The sequence below is a fragment of the Lagopus muta genome, chromosome 1 (assembly GCF_023343835.1).
Source record: "Lagopus muta isolate bLagMut1 chromosome 1, bLagMut1 primary, whole genome shotgun sequence".
NCBI lineage: Eukaryota > Metazoa > Chordata > Aves > Galliformes > Phasianidae > Lagopus > Lagopus muta.
This window is the reverse complement of record NC_064433.1, coordinates 14,043,779-14,070,324: the sequence shown is the minus strand read 5'-3', so window position 1 is coordinate 14,070,324 and position 26,546 is coordinate 14,043,779. Positions and strand designations below refer to the sequence as shown.

The 26,546-nt window shown below is 42.8% G+C and overlaps 1 protein-coding gene across 3 annotated transcripts in view; it reads right to left on the bottom strand.

The window, feature by feature from the left end:
* PIK3CG (phosphatidylinositol-4,5-bisphosphate 3-kinase catalytic subunit gamma) overlaps positions 1-15,129 on the bottom strand; it is a 33,770-nt gene extending 18,641 nt beyond the window's left edge. For 2 of the 3 annotated variants that reach the window (XR_007378630.1, XM_048953412.1), the window contains exons 1-4: positions 14,938-15,129; positions 7,889-9,904; positions 3,359-3,424; positions 3,036-3,261 (exon numbers count right to left, since the gene is read on the bottom strand). Coding sequence is in view for 2 of the 3 variants with exons in the window: in XM_048953412.1 (XP_048809369.1) it covers positions 3,036-3,261; positions 3,359-3,424; positions 7,889-9,892 (2,296 nt within the window). In the remaining variant the exon portion in view is untranslated. Of the gene's footprint in view, positions 1-3,035; positions 3,262-3,358; positions 3,425-7,888; positions 9,905-11,107; positions 11,259-14,937 lie in introns of those variants that run through there. The other variant, XM_048953424.1, reaches the window with a different exon arrangement.
* Between the last annotated feature and the right edge of the window lie 11,417 nt (positions 15,130-26,546).

Below are 26,546 nucleotides of genomic sequence, written 5' to 3'. Positions count from 1 at the left end.
ATGGTTAATGGGCTGTTTCAGATCCCAAAAGTCTTCAAGCACCTCACAACTCATGGTCCCTCTATGCAGTTCAAAACCACACAGTGCTTGATATTCCTCAGAAGACTCCATCTCCACGGGTGAAGAGATTACATTAAAACCTCAAGTTTCATTTAAAAAAAACAAAATGACACAACACAAAATGTGTATGTACATCTGTATATTTCCCTTATTACTGACAAAGAAATGCTCAGATATCTCCCTCAAAGGCTCAGAAGAAAGGGGAACCTGAAAGTACCTTGCATTTACCAATATTATTTTCACCTATCTCACTGCTCCTACATCCAGATTCATGGCTTTCGAATTCATGCAGCGCTGAAGTGTAGTCATAAGGAATTCAGACACAGATATGCTGAATTTCTTATTTAAGTTTTCTTGTTGCAGCCCTGAAAATCTCATATTACAGTAACAAGAAAATTTGGTGACTGATGTGATATCTAATCTGGTAAAAATGAAAAATTACATAAGATCTGCCAGCGAGGTACAGGAGCTAATCAGTGAACAGTATAATTAGAATCACAGAATGGCCTGGGTTGAAAAGGACCACAATGATCATCCAGTTTCAACCCCCTGCTGTGTGCAGGGTCACCAACCACCAGACCAGGCTGCCCAGAGCCACATCCAGCCTGGCCTTGAATGCCTCCAGGGATGGGGCATCCACAGCCTCCTTGGGCAACCTGTTCCAATGCCTCACCACCCTGTGTGAAAAACTTCCTCCTAATATCTCATCTAAACCACTCCTATCTCAGTTTAAGACCATTCCGCCTTAGATTAAAGCCATTCCCCCCTTAGACAACTTTCCTAAGAATAAACTAGGTTCTGGTAGCATAGGTCATCATGTAAAAGCTTTCTAAAATGTAACTACTGATCCCTTACACAAGTCTAGCTCCATTTCAGTAAGTCTTCTCACAATGTCAGACAATCTTTGAAAAATTTTGTATACTGACCAACTGAAATGTGTAAAAATTAGGTGTTAGCTGACACAGGTCAAAGCACTTCCTAAACCAATTTCCACGTTGAACAAAGCTTAAGCTTAGCTTAAGAACAAAGTACTACATATTTTAAGAGAAATGTTTCTTCTTTAAGAGAAGAAACAGCTGCACATACACACCTAGGGATCACAAATCATCAAACAGCACAGTGATGAAAGCAGACAATCCAATACAAGCTGGTACTGCTGTATTCTTAAGAATTTATTTATTTTCACTGCTTGCTATGTTTTTAATATAAAGAAAGAGATTACAAATAAGGTGAATGTAAGTTTGATGATATAACTGTTACTGGAATACCACAGGCCTTAAAGTAGTTTATTAAAAAATAAAAAAAACTACAAGCCCAGAAGGAAGAAAAAAAAATATATAAAAATTAGATGTGACTGCATGAAAGAACGAAATGAAACAGTTTAAAGCATTCAGGCTTCAAATATAAAAAACAGGAGAACAGAAATTATATGAAAGAAAAAGAAGCAATAAACTAAAAAAAAGTGTAGGAAATAGATTTTTAAAAATTTAAGAAGCTGAGGATGTCTATAGAAAAAGTTGTATCCTCAGCGATCTGAGAATGAGTTAAACTAGTACCATTAGTAGGACAGCCTAAATGGAAGCCTTATTCAGTGGAAATTTCAATTACATAAAACTTCTTTAACTGTTCTGCTGTAGAATAAGTACAGAGACTCTTTAATTTCAAAATCCTGTGGGTGCTAAAGTGATTGCTTTCTCTTGAAACTTTATTCTTTTCCACAGATTCTTCAAAGATAACGTGTTAAGGAAACCACTGCTGTTACAGACATGTACATCTGCAAGTCTCTAAGTTCCTTTCAGAAACATGGGATCTGACCAGATCTGTTTAGATTATACAGCACTTTTAGATACATTTAAAATGCAGTTTAGAAAGAATTCTGTACAAGCATTCAGTGAGTCTCAAAATTCACACTAAGTGGTAGTGTAACTGATAGCATATTGTATATCAAAGAACAAATGCATATTCCCTTTACATTTTATGCAATCACAAATAAATCTGTTTTTCAACTGATACAAACAATTTTAATAAAAAGGCAGTACTGAATGCTCTGTATTTATACCATGTTTTTAATATGGAAACCTCCAGCCCTGAAGAATAGCTCCTGAGAGCCAGTAAGCACAGCCATCAGCTCCTCAGTGGATTCCTTAATTTCCAAGACAAGCTCTGTAAAAACAGCTGCATCTCAAATAGCACCCCAGACACTTCCCAGTAACCAAAACAGGAATGTCTTTTGAACCAAGGACTTTGTGGCCTAGAACACACTGGTCTGAACACGTAGGAAGAACTGGTGTGTCTCTCTCCCAAATTTTACAGCTTTTAGAATTTATTATTGCCATGTCTCTTGCACTTAGTCCCAGATCTGAGCAACTAACAGGAATCTTAATAAAAATGCTTTTAAGGAAGTCACTTGAGGGGAAAAAAAAAAAAAAAAAAAAGGCAGGAAAATACAGAGGTAAACAGGCATTACATAACCCTATGTGGGGCCAAAGCATTGCTTACAGGAACTGAAAATAACAGCGTCACATCTGTGTCTCGCAGGACTCCTATTCATTGCGCTGCAGAGCACCAAAGATGTGCTCTGTATAATCAGGGCTGATCCATCAGCTACTTGTGGTCTAGCAGAGACTGGTCTGAACTCATCCCCACTGCCCTTGCCAAGGGTGTTCCAGGCCTTGCTTGAGTAAGGCTGTGTTTCTTGGCAAGTGCCATTTTTTGCTCTGTACTTCCAGTTAATATTTGTGTCCTGGGTTGCTTCTATTTTTCAGTGCTGGTATTCAGCTAAGAATTAAGTACAAAATTCTAACTTTCCAGTTGTGTGGCATGAGGCTCAAGAAGATAAGTCAAAGAATGGAAATATTATGTCTGTAATCTATCCGTGATTTTTAAATAAGCTAGGCAATCCAATGCCTAGATTTCACAGCTAAACAGAAAAGAACAATACTATTACAAACAAAGAAATGTCTGTTAATAAGTACCTTGAGAAGTGACATCGTATTTTTCCGCAGAAACTGATTTTATCTCCATTGTGACTTTATGCAACAATTCAATGACTTGAACCTGTTTCATGAAATCATGCAGCATTGCTTTCCCACAGCCCCTAAGATAGGCTTCTAGGATCACAGCGAACCTCTGCTGGTAGTGCATGGATTGGGCAATCTCACTTCTTAAAAACCAAAACAAGAAGTGACCGATTCTTTTGTTCTAGTGGTAAAGAAAGACATTACAATTAGCACACATGACAATTCCTTGAGAAAATGCCAGTAACTTAGCATGAGTTGACTGTATTTGAAATACTTACTCTTAAACCCCGTTTCAGCAGAAATCTGGCTAATGCGCTGTCATGATAAGGCTCAAATTTCACAGCCTGGAAAATACAGAGAAGACGTGTTAGTAACATGTAAGGCTCTCTTACATTTTACAGATCACACGTACTGAACACTTTCTTTATGTAAGAAAGAGCATAACAAAACAGTTTTTTTGAGGAAACAAAGTTGAAAAAAACAAAACAATACTTCTCTGCAGGGTTCAGCAAGCAACTCTTATCTGCAACAGTTTCTTTTCAGATTAATGCAACAAGCAATTTCTGGCCAGCAGGGTAAGGGAGGTGATTGTTCCCCTCTGCTCTGCCCTCATGAGGCCCCATCTGGAGTTCTGTGTCCAGGCCTGGGGCCCCCTGCACAGGAAGGATGAGAAGCTGTTGGAGTGGGTCCAGAGGAGGACCATGAAGATGATCAGAGGGCTGCAGCACCTCTCCTACGAAAAAAGGCTGAGGGAGTTGGGCTTGTTCAGCCTGGTGAAGAAAAGGCTCTAGGGAGAGATCACTGAGGCCTTCCAGTACATGAAGGGGGCTTAAAAGCAGGAGAGGGTCAACTTTTTACGCAGTCAGATAGTGATAGAACAAGGGGGAACAACTTTAAACTAAAAGACAGAGATCAGGTTAGATGTTAGATGCCCTTTACTCAGAGGGCGGTGAGGCCCTGGCACAGCTGCCCATAGAGCTGTGGGTGCCCCATCCCTGCAGGCGCTCAGAGCCGGGTTGGATGAGGCCCTGGGCAGCCTGAGCCCAGGGCAGGGGTTGGGGATGGTGGGCTTTAAGGTCCTTTCCAACCCAAATCATTCTGTATTTCTATGACAAGCAAGGCAGGGCTGAGCAAACTGGTGAGACTGAGTTCTGGACTGCCAGTGAAACAACACAGCAGTCTGTAGGAAAACCAGCAAAATGAGAAAACAGCCTGCAGCCTGACTGACACAGAGAATGCTTGAAAAGATTACTGCCAAATGAAATAATGTATTTGTACCTATTCTTTAAACAAAATGTTCAGTAAGAGTGCACCAGTTCTGCCAACAGGCAGCACCTTAGGACGGGAAGCAGGGCTCCCTGCTGGGTGCCCCAGCTCCCACAGCAGTAGGAGCTGCTCCCACTCCAGGAACAGCTTATCAGTGCCCATCACCAGAGGCACTCTGACTCTCAGTCCCAGCGAACCACAAAAAAGAAGAAAAGCTCTGATACAAATACTATTCTATTGGATAGAGCACAGCTACAAAGAAGACTTCAGCAGATCTGCTTTTTTCAGTGGCTCTGTGAGCACAGATAGATATTTTCTCTTCCAGCAGCCACTCCCCTGCACCAAGCCCACAGATATTGCCAAGACACTGCCAAAATGGGGTGGAAACAAAGTCAACAACTTTTTTACGTCTCAGGAATTTTGTTCTGTTATTCTCACCCTCACCACAATAACCAAGTGAGTTGGTCTGTAAAACAAAATCTAACCCATGTTCTGGGTTGGGCCCTGAGCTGTGATGGGCAGCCTGGTGACTCCTCCAAGTGCTTTCTCCATCTGCTTCTCTTCTATTGACTGAAGGACTCAAACTTAGAGGAGGATCATACTGAGGCTAAAGAGGATGAAAGGCAGGCATGTAGACATAGAAAGAGAAAGCCGTAGCAAACAAGCCCTGGAAGAAAATCACAAAATCCCTTGTGTGGATAGAGGGGTTGCTGAATGGTTTTGGGTTCTGGAAACAGTCAGGACGTGGCAGTGGGGAGATTAAGGGCAAACAAAAGGGATGAGCAGAGCCTGGTGCATGCAGCATGCTCAGCTTTCAGAAGCATCGCAGTACACAAACATCCAGGGATAGCTATGCAGTGCAGCATAGCAGCTCCTTCAAGATCGCTGTGTTCTGCAGCTTGCAAGGAAACAACCAAGCCATAAGCATAGCTATGCTGAATTCATTAAATATCTCCTAAACGTACTGCAGCACAAGTTCTACCTTTATTCATAAAATATCAACACTAAGTCTCCAACAGTTTAATTCTCCTAAATGACAGCATCTTACCTGGGAAAGATAATAAGAACTCACAATCTTAAACAGATTGTAAGAACTTTTACTTCACATGAGAGATAATGAGGTATGTTTTTTAATAAAAATTTACTTTCACTGCCAAAAGGAACTTAAAAGCAATAACTATTGCATACATTCAAACGGATTTGCTTGCAAGGACAGCTGTTAAAGACCTTATTCTGGTATACATTCTGCTGAATGTTCTCCATGCACATAACTGAAAAACAACTTCAGAATGAAACAGAGCCAAAGGCCTGGTCACCTCTTCAAAACAAAACTTCCTTACCTTAAAGTTGTAAATGTAAATTTCAACATAAGAAATACTAAAAAAAAAGTTTCATGACTGTCCTTATTATGCTTGTGTCTTGGAAATAATTACTTTTTAAAAAATCAATCCTTTTTTTCCTGCAAAGAGACAATTACAAGTATTTGAATATGAATAATAAAAACCAGCCATGAGAAAAAGCCTGACAGTATTTCCCTTTCTGGACCTTTGCTGGGTCAGATCACCAACAGGAGGCACTGACACAATGCCACATAAAGGTAGCATGATTTTCTTCACTGGCATTTGTTTTTCAATGGATTTTGCTGTGATTTAACTGTCCTTGCCACGTTTTACTACAGAGAGCCACAGACCTTTGTTGGATGCTCAGTGGATTTATTCACGGCATATCTACTTCTGTTTGGGATAGACCAAGTGGGAAATAACACGATTCCCATTTGCACTGGGATGTAGGATGGGAGCACCCTATGCACAGGGAAAGAAGCTGTAAAGCTTTCACAAAGGCACACATGTGAGAAGTCATGACCGTTTTCAAGATAGACATCCATGATGTCCTCCTAGAGCAGAGCACTGACAAGCATCCATTCATTCTCAGAAAACACGCAGCGTCAATACTTGGCTGCATGGTGCCAAAGGTTTGTGCCCTGCAATTAACCATGGAAGAGAATCCAAGGAAGCAGCTAGGAGGTATAAGCTGGGACTTAGTTTTTTTTCCCTTTTGAGGATGACAGTATTTTAATACCTGGATAAATTTATTACTAAAAATGACATGGTGAAATTAAACTACTATGAAATTATACTACACTCGTTTAATTTATCTTTAGAATGATTTTTCTCTTTAAAACTCTCTCCTGAAAGCAAATAATATCAACAAGAATTTTTAAAAGAGTATTTTCCCCCTTCTGTTAGGCACTTTGACATGGACCAATCACCATCCCACGCCCTAATTTAGGTACAGAGGAGAATGAAATGCTGCGTGCAGACTGCAGAGCCGCAGCCAAGCAGATCCAGCCCATCAATGTGGGAGGTCTGAGGAAGCAACCACGGCGGTTCCTTCGGCTAATGCTAAGCACACCAATTCTGCCTGGGGAGCCTCATCTTCAGACAAGTGAAGACAAGGCTAACAAGGTTTCTTTAAAGCACTGCCAGTGTGCATCTAAATCTGAAAAATGAACTTTATTTTTGCAGCAACCAGGACCCTCTGAACACATGGAAATCCAAAGCCCCATCCCACCGGTTCGCATGGAGAGGGGGTGGATGGGTGGGGTTGTTTTTTGTTTCTTAATGCCAATTCTGCTCTCTGATTCTTTGAAAAAAAGCATTTCCTGCTGTGCAGGCTGACAGCCCTGCACACAACCCAGAGACCTGCCAGGCCCAGGAAGCCACAGTGCCGCCCCGCTTCACGGGGGACACGCTGCCCTTGCAGGACTGCAGGTCCCACCTCTCAGAAGCCATAGAACTTTGCCACCGACAGCCAGCTCAGCTCCAGCCCCACTTTGTAAAAAACAAACCAAACGATCTGCTTGTACAACTGATGCCAACTTTCCAGACGTTTCATCTAGTAGACTGCACACAAAGCACTTCAAATAAATACAGTGGTGATTCATTTCCATAAAAACACATTTTTTTTACTCAACTTCCCAGAATGAATTAATTTTATCTATGAATAACAAACTTCTATTTGCTTTTTAATTTTTTTAGGACCTTCTAGATAAATTGGGTCCCCTTAGCAGTCCACGATTCACAGTGCTGCCACACATTATATAACAGCACTGACATTCCAGATCCTGAAATCCAACTCCAGATTTTTATTTGGGCCTCTGCTGTGTTAACATCTGCCTTTACTTTCTTTCTCTATGTTGGTAAAGGTAACCAAGAGCATCATCCAGACGTGACAAGAACAGGATTAGAGATAGCACAGTAAGGATTGGCTCCCACCACAGCCATGTTAAGCATTGACAATATAACATATTGTTGTAGATACAAGATGCAAACTGTAAGGCACAAAGCAATCCTAATACCAAAATAATGATACAGACAGAAGGTGAAAGTTGAAAATGAATTTTGGGCTAGTTTGGTTACTACCACTGCTTTGATTAAAATCTGAAGGCTTCAAAACCAGGGTTTTTTGCTGGCATGGGAATGGTGATATGGTACTGTAAATACTCTCAGAAGCCAAAGATCAAAAATACAAATACACCTTACCTGCACGAGTTGCAAAAGATAATGAAGAACATCATCATCTTCTAAACTTTCCAGTTTTTGAACTGCCATTGCTCGTACATTTTCATCAGAAAAGTTACAGTCCAGAAGCTGCATTGTGAGTCCAACATCTAAAGTGCTTTGATCCCACGCCTCCTTTTTAGCTAGCAACTGGTATGTTTTGGCCACTATTTCTTGTTGTCCCCATTTGACAGAGCTAAGCAGCTTAGGGTATGCCCTGGGGTGCTTTATACTTTCATATCTAAAGTGCCACAACAGTTCTTTGTCCTCAGGAGAAAGTGGATTAAGTGGGTCAGTTGCTATGATCTCTTCAAGTTGCTTGCGAAGCTGGTTGGGCATTTCAGCTCGTGTCCTGTCCCCCTGAGAATCAGATGTTATCCTGTGCTTGGGCAAGGCAATTGGGTGACAGTATTTGTCCAGCACAATAGAGATAGCCATGGAGTTTTCTTTATCCGGATTAGTTGCTGAGGTGAGTTTGTCTGCATTGATACTTCCTTGCTCTTCCCCTTTGCCTGGGATTTTCCACATGTGGAGAACATACTCCCCACTTCGTAGCAGGAAACGGTGATCTATCAATAAAAGATTCACGTAATACAGAAGTTGAGTCTTGCATTTTGAATCAGAGTTGGGGGATTCGTGTGACTGAAGGTTTGTCTTTGTGGACAATCCCTGTGCTTTACCACAATAGATCTGAAGATTCAAGAGTGCTCCTTTAGGCAAATCCTTGATTTTGATGTCAAACTCCAACCAAATATTCCACAGAACCTCCTCAGTAAAAGGCTTTGAGGAAGTCCTCCTTTGTGAAAGGAGCTGTTGCCCGTGTTGAATGTTAGCCTCTACAAATACAGTAAGATCAGTATTTCTTGGTAAAACTGGGATATCGATACCAATTATTTTCACCCTGAATTTCCTATTACAATCCCACAAAGAGATAGTGAAGACTCTCTCATGATCTTTTCCATCTATAGTCAATTGTTCGTGATATCCTGTAACTCCTGTACAGTCATCTACCAATGGCCACTCTTCCTTCTGCACCTCATCCTCACTTGGGTCAGGAGGGTTGTCTAACACAAGGTGGATCTCTTCCCCATTCTTAAGGCACTGTCTTATCCAGTGAAAATCCTTGATGGGTGTGTCTCCAGTAATGTACTCATCTCTGCCACAAATCCTAAGAACAAAATCCAGTTCGCTATGATCTTCAGGAATATCCATCAAAGACTTTTTCTTTGCCATCTTTGTGAAAAAGCTATGGAGAATCATATCTGGAGTGTCATCTATCGACACTTTAATTTTTTGGCTCGTCGTTCCTCTATGTATGATTATAAAAATGTTATTATTAGTTATCTTTTTGAACAAATATTCTGGGAGTGGCTTAGATGTAGTCCATGGGTGCATTGCATACAACTTAGGATCTCTACAGGCTACTTCTATCATTCGTGGAGTGACTAATCTGCGTCGGGTAAATTCTAGTTCGTCATCATGCACGTTGCTTACATCAGTAACATCATAACCAATTAAATCATTAAGCTGCCGCTGAAATTCCTCAACTTCTTCTGATGGTTTTTGTTTCTGGACTACATATATTTTGCCTACTTTCTTCTGTAACACTTTCCAGTACAGTATGCAGTCTAATGTCTGTAATAGTTGATGTTTATCATAAATTTCATACCATTGCCCCTTCTTCTGATACTGAAGTATGAACTGATCCGGGGTGAACGCATGGTAGAAGTCTGTGGTTTGACTCATCTCTATCGCACGCATCCAAATTTGTGCTTTCATTTGCTCAACAGTACAGTTTCCAGCTATTTCGAGTAACATCATTTCTGGTACTTTAGTATGCTTGTTGCTTGTAGGTAAAATGAACTCAATGGATATCAGTTCCATTGAAGACAAATTACTTGATGTACAATGAGGTTTCATTCTTCTTCTCCTTCGTTTGTTTTCTTCTCTCATAACAACAGGCTGTTCATAGTCACCCAACTCCATGCCAGAAGAAATCTAACAAAATATAAAAACATTTGATTGCATTCTCATCTACATTTGCTTTACAGTTATTTTTTACTTATTTGTGATTAAAATCAAAAACCAATCACAATCCTGCTACACGTTTTTTAGATTTCCTCTTCCCCTTAATTTTTAGTCTTAAATTCTTGCTTTACATAAACCACTCCAGATGTAATCTTTTCAATTCAAAACCAAATATAAGGAAAAAACCCAAACCCAATGATTAAATAATTAAAATAGAGCTTTTAAATAGCCTTCCCAGATTTCACTGAGGATAAGCAGTCTGACAGTGTATTTCTGCCCCAGTGACTTGCTCTTTAATCAAACGCCGATTCCTCTTTTTTGATGTTGTTGGTACTAACAGAAGTGGATTTTCATAGAGATCAAAAGATACGTAAAGCATATGAACAGAATACTATCCCACCGAGTTCTAGGAATGACAGAATATGAAAAAACAAATGATTAATTTTCAGACTGGACTCATTTTCCTCTAACTCTCTTTTTCATGATGAGGAATAAGGACTTACACCAAAAACATTCCTTAAAAATCAAAAGCCAGCTTCTCAAGACAGACGTTTAACATGCATCTGAATTCAAGCCCAGTATCTTTAGATGTGATTTTTACAAACAAGCCACTCACCAGACTTATAACAGACAGCAATTTTAAAAGCAAGCATTTCCGATACAAACTATTACTATGTTACAGAAGAAAAAACTCCTAAACTGAGGGCATAAAAAAACCTCCTAAGCTGCGAGCTGGAACTAGATGATGTTTAAGGTCCCTTCCAACCCAAACCATTCTATGATTCTATGGCATCTTACTACCCTGTACCTTATGGCATTTTGTTCACAATTTAACACTGTTCAGTGAAAATGAGCTTAAGTGGAAATCATTGACCAACAGTTGGAAGACACTGGACGCGCTTGCACAAGCTGCCCGCTGAGTTTTCTTTCACTGACTTACAGCGACATATGAAACATCTTCCTCAGATAAAGCTTTTTACAAAAAAAATATTTCTCTAACTACTAGAAAAACTACAACACAATGAATGATGCTTCAGCAGATAACAGAACAAGAAGATAAAAACATCTTAAGCTAAAATGATCTAACGTGCTAACTACAACTCTTTTTTCAAGTCCCGGAAAGCAAACTGTGGTCATCACTTCTGTAATGGACAAAACACAAGGAATTATTACCTGCTTATCAAATAAAGGCCGAATTGCTGAAGACGACTCATTTGTTTAATTTCTGAAGTTCCTATTTTTCAAAGGAAGATCATTCATACAAAAAATACTTTGTTAAACTCTTCTGCTTTTCTTGCTCGCCCTCCTATCCAGATGCAAAGGAAGTGCTGCACTTAGCAGGAAGGAAGTTTTAACCGAGTTGATTATACGTATGATTGCTCATTTTAAAAAAAGGCAGAGTGCTTTTCCTGTCATAACAGTAAAAATACATTTACAATGGAGTGGTGTAATTTTAACACACATGCATAGGAGACACGCTTACAGCCTGCCTTTAGCACAGGCTAAAACAGCTAAAAATAATTTGGGCAATAAAACTAATGAATCTAAATAAAACATTTTTAATATCAGCATGAGGATGGAGTATATTTTAAAGAGTTTAGCTACTTTTTAAGAGTTGAATAAAAATACTGGACAAAAGAAAACTAATCTGCCATGCTTCCTTATTTTTATTTACATGGTGGTAGCACTTTGAGGACCCCCAGCTTACATTAATTACAGGTTTTTTTAAGCCAATCTCTCCATAAACATCACACGGAGATGGTATATTCCAAGGATTTTGCAAGGTAACCTCAACAACAGAATCATTGGGCAATCTTCCTCCTCATCCTTTTTTAACTCATGCAGTTACGGTTACAAACACACGGTGAAACCCACTAGAAATGACAACTTAAGATTTGGGAAGAATTTTAGCTACGGATTTCATCCTTAAATTTTGAGGGCTTGACTTTGCAGCATCCTTCCAAAGTCTGTATTTTAAAGTGTAATTTCTAAAAGATATAATATAGTCAGGAATTTAATGTATTTTTCTTTATTTAAAGGTAAGCTATTAGCAGGGAGGTTTCTCAAGCCCAAAGGATGCATATGTTTCTTGCAAGTACCTCTCATTCTAAAAGTCTTTGTGATGACCCTACTAAGTAAACCTGGACTCATTACATTTTCACTGTTTTTTTGCCTGCTGAAAACATCCTATTTTGCCACTGTGCAATATGTACTCAAGGATAAATTTTCCAAACAAGTATACGCATATATTCCACCTCCTGATAAGTTATCCAGCACTAGTCCACTGATCAGCACTGTCAAGACATCCAAGTGAAGCATCTCTACCTCATGCTGCAGGGAATTACCCCATATGCTGCACAACTACAGTGACTGACAGCTTCATCTCATTTTAGGACCAGTAGAGCAGCAGTATGAAAGAATCAGATACCCCCCAGCAAACCTGCATCAGATACACTGCCAAGTGTGTGACACCTGTGCAGCTGCCCATATAAGACCCTCTTCCCATATTCATTTGGTTTGCTACCTGGAGTACACATGTACTCCAGTGCAAAGATCCAACTCCATCTCCAACTCAGCTCCAACAGCTTCAGAAGTCAGTTCTTGGAACAACGACCACCACTAGCCTGTGCTTTTTGCAGTGACAAACACATAAGTGTCCCCATCTTACTTAAGGTGACATCAAAATTGTAACTATTTCCTGCTAATCCATGCACAGCCATGGCACAGATTTAAGTATAAAACTGAAAATCTTTTAAAATTACTTCCTAAAATCTTTGTCATGCCCAAGCATTACTTCCAGGATGGATATTTCTATATGCCTATTCCAACAACACCAAAAAAATAACTCTTTTTTTTTTTTTTTAATTCTTATGAGCCTTCATCAAGTCTCAATATCCCTGTAATAACTGAAGCATCCTACCACTGGCCCACGAATCCTGGAGGGTACAACAGAACACAGGAGGAGGAGGGCCTTTAGGTAACTAAAAGAAGCAAACAGGTTCACTCCCATCTCCCATAAAGTTCCCCCCTCTTTGCTCAGGTCAGCAAACTGACTGCAACAACAGAAAAGATTGGTTAATTTTCAGCTGGATCAGTTCCTTGATCTGACTCATCAGTTGCAGGGGTGGTAGGGCAGGAAAGGGAATGGAACCACTGCTGTTCACAGTAACAGAGACTGAAACATAACAGATAGTAATACTAAAGCAGTGCACCTGTCCAACTTCCCTGCCTGGTTAAGACAGACTTTTACTATTTATTGCTTATTCTTTACCATTTATACTTATGTTTCTACTAGTTTCTACTTTTACTTAATCCACCATATGAAAAACACTTTAAATCAGTCTCTTCACTTTACTGTGAATCTAGAGGAAAATAGGCACTATCCAAGCAAGAATTATATGTTATGCAAATACAATAATGACTCACTTACACTGACCTTCTGAGATAACGCTAACTGTAAAGAGATAAATGAAGAAAAAAAATCACATATATGACACAGCCCAAAGGTTTCTAAGCAGCACACTATCTACATGCCAGCACTGCTTCGTAGCTGGAGACTGCTTTGCATTTGATGGATGAGTAAAATTTATCTTCCTACTATATGCATTACAATACAGTTATGTGCTATGCAGGGAAGATGCAGCACTAACATGGTAAGCATGAACACAGCTAAAAAAGAACTGCCTTGAATGGTTCTCCTGTCAAATCCACTAGCAACTACCAACTCTCACCAGGATTAGATCAACACGAGTTCCTTCCATTAGCAAGTAAACATTACAGATAATTCTGCAGACTTCTACATCAAAAAATATACTCCCCAGCAGATACAGCTTAACAGGAGGTTGTAGATTACAATTTGGGGAGGACTGCAATATTTTCAGGGCCCAAGTCTTTTCTAAAGACTTCTCCATATTTTGGTTTCTACTCTAGTTCTCTATCTGGCATAGATACCCAAAACTGGAAGAAACATTAACTTCTAGCTGGTTCTAAAAATAAAGATAGGAAGTTTGGAAGAATCTTGGCTAACCATTTAACATCAGTGATGGGTAATTTACTTTTAAATCGATGCAGTGTCTGAAAACCGAAGGATCACAGCTCTGGCTGCTGCAGTAACACAGTTATTTCAAGTTGCACCTTTTTTTTCCAAATATTGACCTCAAACTGTATCATAGGATCATAGAATCACAGAATGGCTTGTGTTGGAAGAGACCTTGAGACCTTAAAGATCATCTAGGTTGAACTCCCTGCCACTGGCAGTATCTACAGAGAATGCCAGCTCCAGAATGTCCTAAGCTTTTTTTCAAAAAAAAATATTTTTTTTTTGGTCAGGGAAAGTTTATGACTTATAAGTTTGTGACTGGGTCACAGAAGAGATTATTATGTGTTTGATGAGGAAATACAGTCATTTATTGTTTAAACTCTATGCGCAGCACAGCTAAGTCGCAGACCTTAAGGGTGCAGGCAGGCAGATCACCCACTTGGAACAGTGTGATCGGCACACCAACAATTTCACACGGAGGGTTTCTCATCAATCCTGCAATTCGTCATCGGGCCAAGCCCTAACTCGGCACAGAGGCCACGCAGAGCGAAACACCCGCCGGGCTCGGACGCACTCAGCCCCGCCTTGCGGGCCGCGGTGCCGACTAACGACTCAGCAGAGTCGAATTGCTCTCAGGGCTGAGCGCGTCGCCCGACCCCGAGCCGGGCGCAGCCGGGAGCGCGAAGCGGGGGCCGGGCCGAGAGCGCCCGCGGTCGCGCCGGCCGACATGGCGGCCAGGGCCGAGAGCCCGCGGGAGAAGCGGAGCTGCGGAACGCACCGCAGCCTGGCAAGGAGCCCGAGCCCGCTCGCCTCCGCCCGCCGCGGGAGCCGGCCCGGGCCGCGGAGGCGCACCGCGGGATTCCCCGTCCGAGCCGCCCGGCCCCGGGCAGCCGCGAGGCCTCGGCGTCGGGCGGCGCCGGCCTGGGGAAGGGTCCGGCGACGAGCCCGGAACGGCGCTACTCACCGTTGCGCGCGGCCGCGGCCCCGCTCCGGACAGGTGTTCTCCTCAGCAGGAAGCGGAGCGGGTCGGGGGCCGGAGGGGAGGCTCCATGGCCGGCGGTAGGCAGCTCCGGAGCCGCCGCCAATCACGCGCCGGGCACAGGGGGAACCGGCGGCGGGGCCTCCCCGCCCCGCTCGGCCGGCACGGCGCGGCCCGGCCCCGGGCGCTGCGCCTGGACCTGCCGCGGAGCGGGCCGCGGGGCCGGGCCCCTTCCCCCGAGCCGGGCCCTCCGGGGAAGGGGCCCGGCGCCGGGCCGGGCCGCCGCGCGGGTTTTTCTGGCGCCGGGCCCCGCCTGGCCGCCGGGAAGCGGCGGGCGGCCGCGCCGGACGGGGGACGCGCGGCTGCGGTGCGGCCGCATCGATCGGGGCGGGGAGCGGCGCGAATCGCGCTCCGGAAACCGCCGCCCGGGTCGCCCGCGCGGTGTGGCCGTGGCCGGGGGCCTCGCCGGGTGCCAGTCCCGAAGCGAGGAGCGGCTGGCTTGTACCGGGCTGGGCTGTCCTCAGGAAACCCTTTGATGGTCATTGCTGCCCTGCTCGCTGGCCTTCTCCTTTGGAAAGATTTTCAAGTTGGCTTATTACATGTCCACTTCTACAGGATCTACCTCTTAGTTGTCTTATTCCCCTTATTTTTCCTGCCACTTGTTAGATGAAGGTCCCAGATTCTTGTTTTCCTGTTGTCTTTGCATCTTCAGACCAGGCAGTTCCTCAGCCCTGTGGGGCTCCCTGTGGCCCGCCTCTGGGCTCCAGTCAAATGGGCCGTGTTGTTTTGGAAAGCACTGCCCTGAACTGGACAGAGGACTACTCCAGCTAACGTCCTGCCAAAGATGCCCGCAGCAGGATTAATTCATCAGCCTCACTGTGCCAGGACTCAACATGCAGCACAGGCGAAACCATTCACTTCCAACCCAAACAAACACTCGCCTTTACAACTCACTCCCCGCCCTGGCTGCTGCCTGACTCTGAAAGGATCTGAGCATTTGTGTCTCCTCAGCTCTATTTTGAAATGGTTAGCAAAATTACTTCAGCACTTGAGACCTTTTCGGCCCTGATTTTGATACACAATTCACAGGTGAACCCTGGGCAGCAGGGAGCCCACGTGCTTGCCCTGAAAGGTGTGCTGACACAAGGTTACATCTCCAGGGAGTGCTTGGTGAGATCATAGGTTTTCACAAAGACATCTTTCTAGGTACACTGCATTAACTTCCACATACAGAAAAATGTCAGGAAGGAATAGCTAGTATGTTACTTGCACAGATGCTATGATGAAAGTTTGGGTAATTGTCATTGTAACACTGGAATTCTCTTGACTTAAAAAATCATCTGCATGACAACATTAAGAACCGTAATACCAGGTTGAAGCAGAAAGCAATTCAGAAACCATAGTGTGAACATGGAGTTTTAAAATTAATATACATTACACTGAACAGTGGCTAAATGGAAATGTAACCCTGTACTGGACTGAAGTTCCTCTTTTTCTGAACATGAAAGCGAAATAAAAACCTTTAACAGCCTCCATGTGATGTGCTTGCAGCACAGGGGAAACTTGTTGAAGATTCACTGACTGTGCTTGGTTTTGCCTTCTATAATTGCTAATATTGGTCAAGGAAGTTCCCCTTTGCACAGCATGTGCAGTGCTGAATTAGAAGAGATTACAAAATCTTATCAGAGTTGGAAGCCTTTGTTGTTGGCTGGATCCCCAGCCAGATCGTTCCAGGAATGCCGGGATAGTAAGTCTGCCTACTAATCTTCTTGAAATCTGTGGACTTATTTGGCAATGCACAAACATGGAGATTGGAGCAGCTAAACCAAAGCCTTTCATTCGTCAGAAGACAAATTCAGAAGGAATAGTTTACAACCTGAGTAACGTGTTTCATGTTATCTTCTGCCAGAATTGTATGAAATACCTTAAATAACTATAAATCAACGTAATGCTACTTGCAATGAAAGAATAAAGAATTTTCTGTATTCCATTCAAGAAAATGAGGTAGAATATTTTGTGAGATGTTACAGATTTTTTTCCCTTATTTCAGGATTTAGTAGGCTAACAAAATATTAATTTTTTGCAGTTAATTTTCCACTTCTACATACACAGCACATGTATTTATTACTGTTAGTGGCAAATGAAGTAACGCAGAATTTCCTGTTACTAGGGTTCTCTCCTTATAGCTCACATATTCTTCAGAAATGCATATTTTAAAATTATTTCATTCCTGTTGATTTCTAAATGTGACTTTAACCCTTTCTCATAAAGTAGCTATCAGTGTATCTCCTTTTCAGTCAATACCAACCAGTACAAAATACACAAAGGCTATTTTATCACATAAAAACAGAGCTCCAAATGTTCAGGAATACCATAGCTTAATGAAGGAAAGCGAAGAACACAATTTGGTATTTAAATGAAGCTGATTTAATCAAAATTAGTCATGCAAAGAAGCAATCACTTTGCTAATAAAATCTTGTGGAGTTCAGTCACAATGCAATTATTTCCTTTATCTTTCAGCTGTAATAAAAATATGACAAGAAATTGCTGTCACGATCTTTAATGGGAGTTTTGGAGGTTGGAAAAATGTAAGATGGTATTATTGTGTTCTCCATACAGTGAAATATCAGGTTTTTATGTTGCTTCATGGAGAATTGAGATAAAGAATAACAGCCACATTAAATGCTCAGCAACAACTTTATGTACCAACATATGCTGAAACTTGATGTAGATGTTCTATTGCCATTGACAGACTGGGTTCATTGCAGTTTTGGGAGCAGTACCTAATAGCTTGTGTGTTTTTCTGTATCGCTATCAGAGTAAAAACTTCAGTACAGAAATGTTGTAGGTCTGATACCAACAAAGCCAGAGTCTGCTTGCCTCAACTCGGCAAGAGGAACATTCACTTTTGTAATTGCTTCCTTATGTAAAGGACATTGAAAAAAATACTGAGGAATACATGGTATTTTCTGATGGAGGGTAAGCAGCCTTCCCCTTTCCTACACAATTTATGAGCTGGAATTTTCTGAATGAATCATAAGCACTTTATGATGTGTTCAGTTCAGGATTGAAAATAAATTAACAAAATACCTTTATTTTACAGCTCTGCTCTGAAAACGAACCATGTAAACATCAGCTGTGTTAACTTCATTGTATGTGAGACTATGATAACTTTGGTGTCAGAAATAAGTTTTTGTTCTTGCTATAATTTTCTAACAAGTTGAAGAGTAAGATGGGCTTTCTTTGGCTTTTGCGTCATGTTCTGGGTATGGTGGCTGCTCATGTAGTGGGAAGGGAAAGGCAGTCCATCTGTTTTTATGCCAGTTCTGGGTCACTGCTCAGAGAAACAATAGAGGACCCCACATGAAATAGGTGGGACCCAGAAAAAGAGCAAATAGAAGAGCTTTTACTGCAGACTCCCTCTCTGGTGGGGTGCCAGTGGCAGCTGCATCTTCTGTAAGATACCTTCTACACGAGTGACTGGCTGGGGTTCCCAGGGAGAAGCAACTCAGGGAATCTTTCAGGATCTCTTGGCCATGGAAGTAACCCCGTGACCTGATTCAGAACATCTTTTGTGAACTTCTCTTTAGAAGAAAGCTCAAACAAGGAAAAGAGGAGCCTCATCTGTCTCAAGTCCATTCTCCTCCAAAAAAATACCTGCTCTTTCTTTTTTTCATGGTAGATCTGTGCTCCTAGCCTGGATCCTGCCTAAAATGCCTCATTTCAGACATCTCGGGCTTTAAAAACAGGAAGCAACAGGTGTTCAGAAGCCTTCTGAGATACATTTGCTAAAGGCTTTGTCTCCCACTTAACTGACTTGGGTTCTTGCCCTTCAGAGAAGTTATTTAAAGCTCAGAGGTGGGAGTACAAGCTGTTTCCTCCATACACCTCTGAAAGTTGCATGCACGCATAAGCAGAGTTGTAAAACTCATGTAATGTCTCTTGCTAGCTTCAATACATAGCTTATCTATTTATATGTGTATGGCTGTGCTTGTCAGACAGCAATGTTATTCGTGACACCACAGTGCGTGTAAGCAGATCTGTTAAGACCACTGTTTATTCACAAGGAGTGGGTGAGCCCATGAGTTGCGTCTGCTGTCAGAGGTCTCAGTATTAGGTGGTGAAGCAATATTGCATCATCTGGTGGTGCTGGGGCTTGGCAAAGGAAATGAAATAAGACAGAAATAGAAATGTAAAGAAAAGGAGAGCACACTTCTAAGAAGGTCTCTAGTCTAGCAGACACTAACAAATTAGTATCCCTAAATATACAGTACAGACAGAATTTTCTCAGTCTCTGAAATGTGCTCTCATCAAAAATAATGAGTCTAACTGTCTGCCCATAGGCTTCCCTACGTCAGCTGTTCTCATTGGCCATTATCCTACTGCCTAGACATTTATTTCTTTTAACATCTGAAAACTGGCTCTGCTGTAGGCTTGCTTGTTGGCGCATTCTCCTGATGTTTTCTGGAAATATACCCTTACCCTTCTCCAAAAGCCTTAACAAATGGCTTCTGCAGATTGCCCAGAAGATCACCACATTTGCATTATTCTGGACCAGAGCAGAAGATTTAGTTCCAAAGCGCTGGACCCATGTGGGAAGATCTGTTTTACTCATGAGGAGGATGGGAATCCCAGTCAGCTGCTGGGGTTGCATCTGTGACAGCACTTCATCTGCAGGAGACAGTATTTCATCACAGTGAGGTATTTTGTTAAATAAATAGCTATCCTCATACTGGAATACACAGCTTCTTTCTTTACAGGCAAATCAAAATCTTGACAGACAGGCCGCACAACTAAGATAAATTAAAAACCAGATTCAGACCTGGCACTTTATATACCTGCTTCACAGAAATGAAAAGGTAAGAAAAGCAGGGAAACAGTAGGATGGAAAGGGTCGGCCTATATGCAGAAAATGAGGGCAGCATTATGCTGTGGATATTCATGCTTCATCACATGGCAGTCTGTTCTGTGTAGATGGTCCTCCATAAAGTATGTCTGTAAGAGTCACTGAGAGACAAACATGGGAGGATCCGCCAAGTAAAACAGCTGGTACTGCCAGACAGCGTGTTTATTTTAGAATTCCTTGAGTTATCATCACAAATATTACTCTACCTGTAAAATGCACATCTCCACACATTCCTACCTGCAGTTGAAAGACAGAGTTCTCCAGCAAACTTCCATGAAACTTCTTTAGCCTTTTCCCTCTTGCAACATGAACCCTGAGCCCATGGAGGGCATGGATGAGCCCAGTTTAGGTGGGACTGTTCTCATCCATCTTGGAAGGTAGCAGCCAAAGTGCTGGTCAGAGCCTGCTCTTCACATTGCATGCTTTCTTGTGCCTCAGCTCCCCAGAAAAGCCAACTGGTTTTTGAACTGCAGTTCTGTACCCCAAAACACATGAGGAATGCAGCAGTACCTGTCTCTGCTCCAGCTAGATAAGTGTATGAGACAAATTTTTAATGGCTCTTATTTTTGCCTGTAAAATTTGGCAGATGGAGAGATCGTGCTTTTTAGAGCATGCAGGATACAGTGATCCCAAGTACACTGGTCAGACTAATGTACCTCCAGGCTTTGTTAAGCCTGCTTGCCTGCTGAAAACAGGCAGAGCATGGAGCTGGATCTCTTCATAGCTGTTCATCTAGCTGTCTACCAGCTACTAGAGAGACATAGCCCACAATACTCATCTCCTGAACAACAGTCTCTGATGCATTTCAGAAGCTAGAGGAAGTCTTTCACATAAATTCACATAATGAAGCAGACATACAGGAGCTTTCTGTTTCGTCCCAGCAGCAAGCAATTATTCTTCCTTGTGAAGCTGATGTGTCTTCCCAGTACTTTTCCCATGTATTTCCAATAATAAAATGCTTTAGCTGAGATGAAATAATTGTCCTCCTTGAAGAGAATCACTTAGTTCTGGATAAACCAGATGCTGCAGTGTTTCCAGAGTACATCAGTACCCCAAAAGTACCTGGTAAGGGATTGGGAATAAGGATACAAACATGAGATGCACTTAGGAAGATACTAGAAGAGTGTTTCCTTTTCTGGTCTCAGATAATCTAAAATATTCCAGATAGTCCTTGGACGCTTCCTGGATTCCACAGAAGAAAGCAGTCCATTCCATCAGGAATGCCCTTCTTGGAGAAGTGACTGATATTAGGAATGCTTAATGAACCTGAATAAACTAGTAACTTTGAGAGTAGTGTTTTAAAAATCTCTCAAAGAGAGGTGATTGCCTGATGGGCTACAGAAGGTCATTTAGCAGAGGTGGCTTTAGGCACAGAAGTTGCTTGTACTGGGATAGCACTGTAGATGTGTAGGAAGCGCATCCTTAAGAATGACAATGGTGAGGACTTGGGTCAATGCCATGGAGCTGGACCTGAGGAAGGGCAATCTGCTGGCACAGTGCCTTGGGCATCAGCACCTGCACAGAGAATGCTGCCTTACAGCCCCTTCAGAAAGTAAACCCTGGAAGTCTAATGATCTGTATTTCAACAGACTGAGCACTGGAGATGGAAACCACACTTTTGTTCATTCTTTATTTTTGCCTCCATTTTGAGTCACTGGCCCCAAAGTGTTTGTAGGTGGATGAGATCTTTGCAAAGTTATTGCTGGGAGTTCAGGAGTTGAGGGTGAGGATCCAGAAGTGTGCTAGTGAGGGGAAGCAGCCCTTAAGACCACGGTTTGGCTGTGGTGTACTCAGTTCATGAGAGCCTCTGTTAATAGCTCAGTAAAGAACAGGGTTGGGTGAGCTTGTTTAACTTTGAATCCACTTAGATAAACATCAAGATACTCATCATTGTGTCCATATGCTGTGAATGAAGGCATATCAAAAGCTCATTGATCTAAAATCCTAAATTTAGCTTGCAAAATGTTTCCACTCCTCCAGTGTGAGTAATATGAATTAGCCTGACCAAAACAGAAGATAAAATGTATGCAGGCCAATCAACTACACAAGCTATCCTTGACTAACTATAACAGTCTTCAAGTAATGCATGGCCGACATGGGAAAAAGTAAAAAAAAAAAAAAAAAGAAAAGATGGATTTGATGCAGTATACGTTTGCAAGGGTGACAGTGCTTGTGCTGGCAGTCATTTCAAAGGAACTCGGCATTACTCCATCATCCGGCTTTAATTCCCTGAAAGAAGGAACACAAAAATCAAAGATTGTCTTCACTGGTGACTGGGGGAAAAAAGCTGTTCAAGTTAGCCTGCTAATCCCATTTTAAACAAATACTGAATGTGGAAATTGCAGATTTCTAAGATAAGCATATGTGTCACAGGCCCTGCAGCGGGGGGGAGGGAAAGGCTTGAGTTTGGGGAGGTACATGGGCAACTTCTGGCACTGGTACATGCCAGGAAATTGAATCCAAGGTGGGATTCAGCCACATAAGAGGGTCCAAAGTAGGAAACGTCTGTCTCCCTGTGCTGACTACAGAGGGGCCTGTAATGCGACTAGGCCAGGAGGCTCAGCTAAACACCTCACATTGGCTGCCACGAATGCAGGCCTTCCAACAGCATTACTAGCCACAAGGGTACATTAAATGAACTTCTGTGACTGGGCCTAGGCTTCGGTACCAAATCGCTCCGAACCGCCATCCACCACAGCCATACCCCTTGCCTGCTTTTCAGCCCTGGCAGTGTAGGTGCCCAGGGAGATGTCAGTAATTAACAGCAACAACGGCCCGGACAAAGGCGTTTCCCTTTTGGTCTCAAAACGAAGGCGCTCCTATAGATAAGCTTTGGCTTTACAGAGGCACCTCCCCCCTCCACGTCACCGCCGCAGTGTGACGCCATCACGCGCCCGGGCGCTGTTGCGTCACGCTGGCTGGGGGCGGCCCCGGTGTTGTGCTGACACCTGCCGGGCGGGAGCGGTGGCGGCGGTGGTGGCCGCGCCGGGCGGAGGGGCGGGAGCTCGGCGTGGCTGAGCCCGGCGGGCAGCGCCTGCGTCCCGCTGCTTCCCATTCCCGCTGCCACCGGACAGGTGCGGGGAGCCTGAGGTGCTGCGACGGCGGTAAGAAACAGGGATCGTGGAATCATAGAATCACAGAATGGTTTGGGTTGGAGGGGACCTTAAAGCCCACCAGCCCCAACCCCTGCTGTGGGCTGGGTGCCCCTCACCACTCCTGCCTAAAGACAGGGATCTCCTGAAGAGATAAAGGGCCTGGAGCATCTCCCTTGTGAGGAAAGGCTGAGTAACCTGGATCTGTTCAGCTCTGAGAAAAGGAGACTGAGAGGTGATCTTATTAATGTTTGTAAGTATCTTAAATGTGGGAGTCAAAGGGACACGGCCAACCTCTTTTCAGCAGTCTGTGGGGACACGACAAGGGGAAGTGGCCATAAACTGAACCATAGGAAGTCCCACACCAATATGCGAAGGAACTTCTTCACAATGTGGAGACAGAGCACTGGAACAGGCTGCCCAGGGAGGTTCTGGATTCTTCTTCTCTGGTGGTATTCAAGATCTGCCTGGATACCTACCGGTGCAGCCTGCAACCGGTGCAACCAGAGGGAAGTGTCCCTACTCATGGCAGGGGGGTTGAAACTAGATTATATTTAAGGTCCCTTTCATCTCAAAGCTCTCCGATTCTATGATTCCCAACTTCTCAATTCTGCTAGAGTTGAAGCTGAGGGTGAGTGGCAAGGCTTCCCTGTCCAGGGGCTCCATGCAGACCAGTGAGACCACTGACATCTTAGGGCCACTGTGGTGGGTCTCTCACCTAGGAGCTTGATCTGAAAGCAGCATTAATGCAGCCTCTGCATCTGTTGCTCCTTTCCATCAGCTCCATGCTCTCCCTTATTTATGCTGTACAATGTCTGGATTTGATTAACCTACGTATTTTATTTATCCTGATATCAGATAACCACTCCAAGGATGAGAGGTATTAGAAATATCAAACCTGCCATGTGTGATGCAAGACATCCATTCAACAGTGTTACAGTATGCACCCAGACTACCATCTGTGGCAGAACATTATCTGTCAGAATATGGAGGATGGCAAAACCCTTTACCCTCACAGCTCCAGCAGATCTGATGGGGGAAAGATGAGCCAGCTTCTACTCGAACTCATAGGCTGATAGTTATCCCTCATGCAGGAAAGCAGAGTATAGGGCAAGGATATTATTAAATTCAAATGCAAAGATCCCAGTCAAGATATCAGCAAAAGGGATATAGCAAATATTATTGAGTTTAGTAAAAGAAGCCAAATGATAATGAAACATAAACATTTAACCAGTAACATGAGGTGGGTAACAAAAAAGAAAAAGTGTACTAATAGCACTGCATGCTGACTTATAGTTGGAATTAATATTTTTAAAAGTAGTCACAGTTCCTGAAGAACAGAAGTTGAACAGTATGCAGTCAGTAATATTGATGAGTTTCAAACGTGGTTTGTCTGGAGTAAATGGAATGTTTTAAGAAACATCTAATATGAAATTAAAGCCCTTGGATTTCCATTAATTTTTCCAGAAAGTCAATATAGGCAGGTAGAAGCATGATCCGCCCAATGGAACTGCTGGTGTCACTCCCTTTTCCTACCTTGCTGCCCTCAGTCTTTCTGGCCATGGGCAAGGGACCATGTTTCCTAAGTGGCAGGTGGTCTCTGTCTTTCACCAGTTAGGATAAAAAAGCAAGCAAACAAAAGTAATTGCTAACTCTACTGAGAGCAAGACAACTTATTTCCAGCAGGGAGAGCTGGAAGTCACTGAGAATCTCACTGCAAGGCACTGCTGGGAGATATGGCTCTTGGGCACTCACTTCATGGTCGGAAGCTGGAGAAAAACTGACTTTAAACTTGGTCTTCTCCCAGAGTGAAAAAAGAGTAGAAAGCAGAACAGAAAAGCTGGTTGTTTCCCTCTGGAAAGAGAAAATAGATATGGATGAGCCAAAGGCAGGATGGCTATGCCCACAAAACTAGTAAATCAAATGTCACCTGTATTGTTACTGCATAAGACCTAACAGGAGAAGGAAGGAATTTACACACAGAGGTGAGGTTACAGCACTGGTGCTGAGCAACAGATGGTTAGTAGGTGCATGACTCATTTGGGCTGGGCAGAGATGGTAACACAGAAGGGAAGATCTCATGCTTTCAACTGGTAAGAATTAATGTGAGGGCATTTTAGACTGCAGCAGAGGAATGTTGAAGCCGCATCAGGGAAGGGTCAGGTTGTGTATTACAAAGAAGGTTCTTCACCAGAGGAACAGGCTCCCCAGGGCAGTGGTCATGGCCCAACATGCTGGTGTTCAAAATGCATTTAGATAATGCTCTCAGACATAGGGCTTGAATGTTGGATGGTCTTGTGTGGGGCCAGGAGTTGGATTCAATGATCCCCGTCCCACCTGGGATGTTCTTCGATTCTGTGTAGTGCTGTGAAGTAAGGCATATTCATTTCCAGTTGTCTTGCTCTTGTTTGCCTGATGATCACTATAAGATGGTTTGCTATTTTCTGTTTTGGATTCACTGTCTTGAATCTTTTGCAAGCTCATTCAGCAGTGTGTCACAACCATTCATTAACAAACTCAGTTGTAATAAAATAACTTTGATTACTGGAATCTTTGCTGTCAGGCTGTCAGGCAGCTGCAAATAGCTACAGATGTGTATGCTGAGCTCAAAACTGGATTTGAACTGTTTGGCATTAACCAAAGCACAGACACACTAAGGGTGACCTTAGTTTCAGAGTAACAGAGTGTAGTGAGGTTTTCTACACAAAGCCCAGGACATGCTTGCCTATCCTGGCTCATGGGATGTCCAGTTCCAGAATTTTCCAGTGGCTATGCTGATCACAGCAGGTCAGAGAAGGAATGGAGGCTGCTGGTATGACATTTCCATAAGTAAACAGAGCAAATATCTGTACAGCCCTGGCACTGGCTGAGGACTATTCTGTCAAAAATCTTCAGAGTAGTGAAAGTGTTCTCCTTTGCTTTGTGGTGATTCTGATGTCCACTTATCTTCGTGGAGGGTGATGACTGTATCATTTCTGGGCTGTGTATTTTTTTCCTGCTTGCAGTGGATCCAGAATAATTTTCTTGTGTCACCTCAGTACAACTAATGCTTGCTCAGCGAGAGAGTACACTGTTCATGGATGCCTACAAAAAGATGAATGCCACCCTGGGGTATGCACAGCCAAGATGTGAATTTTAAACACATAAATTCAGAGCAACTGAAACTAGAAAGTGATGTGTTTCTTTTTAATTGAATAGTTAGGAACTTTCCATGGGCAAGGAAGAATCTTTTTTCTTTCTTGTTGTAATTATAGTCTCTGAGGTCTGCTTATGGATTACAGCAGTCATGACAGATGTCTTATGCCAAGATTTATGCCTTTTAAAATTAATAAGTGCAAAGCTTGTAAACAAAAATCACAAATTTCCTTAGAGGTTTTTTCCCAGCTTAGTTTTCCCTGGCCCCCTGTCTCTGCCATCCTTTCCATCCTCACATAGGTCCACAATGTTGCAGTATCCCTCTGAACTAGAAATTTAACTAGCCCTGTTGTGTTAATTATCATTTCATCATCACCAGTACAGCAACTGCCTCTTAGTTCCAGGAGGAGGGCTGGCATCTCCAGACTGTTTTCTGGGCTTAATCCTGGGGACACAACCAA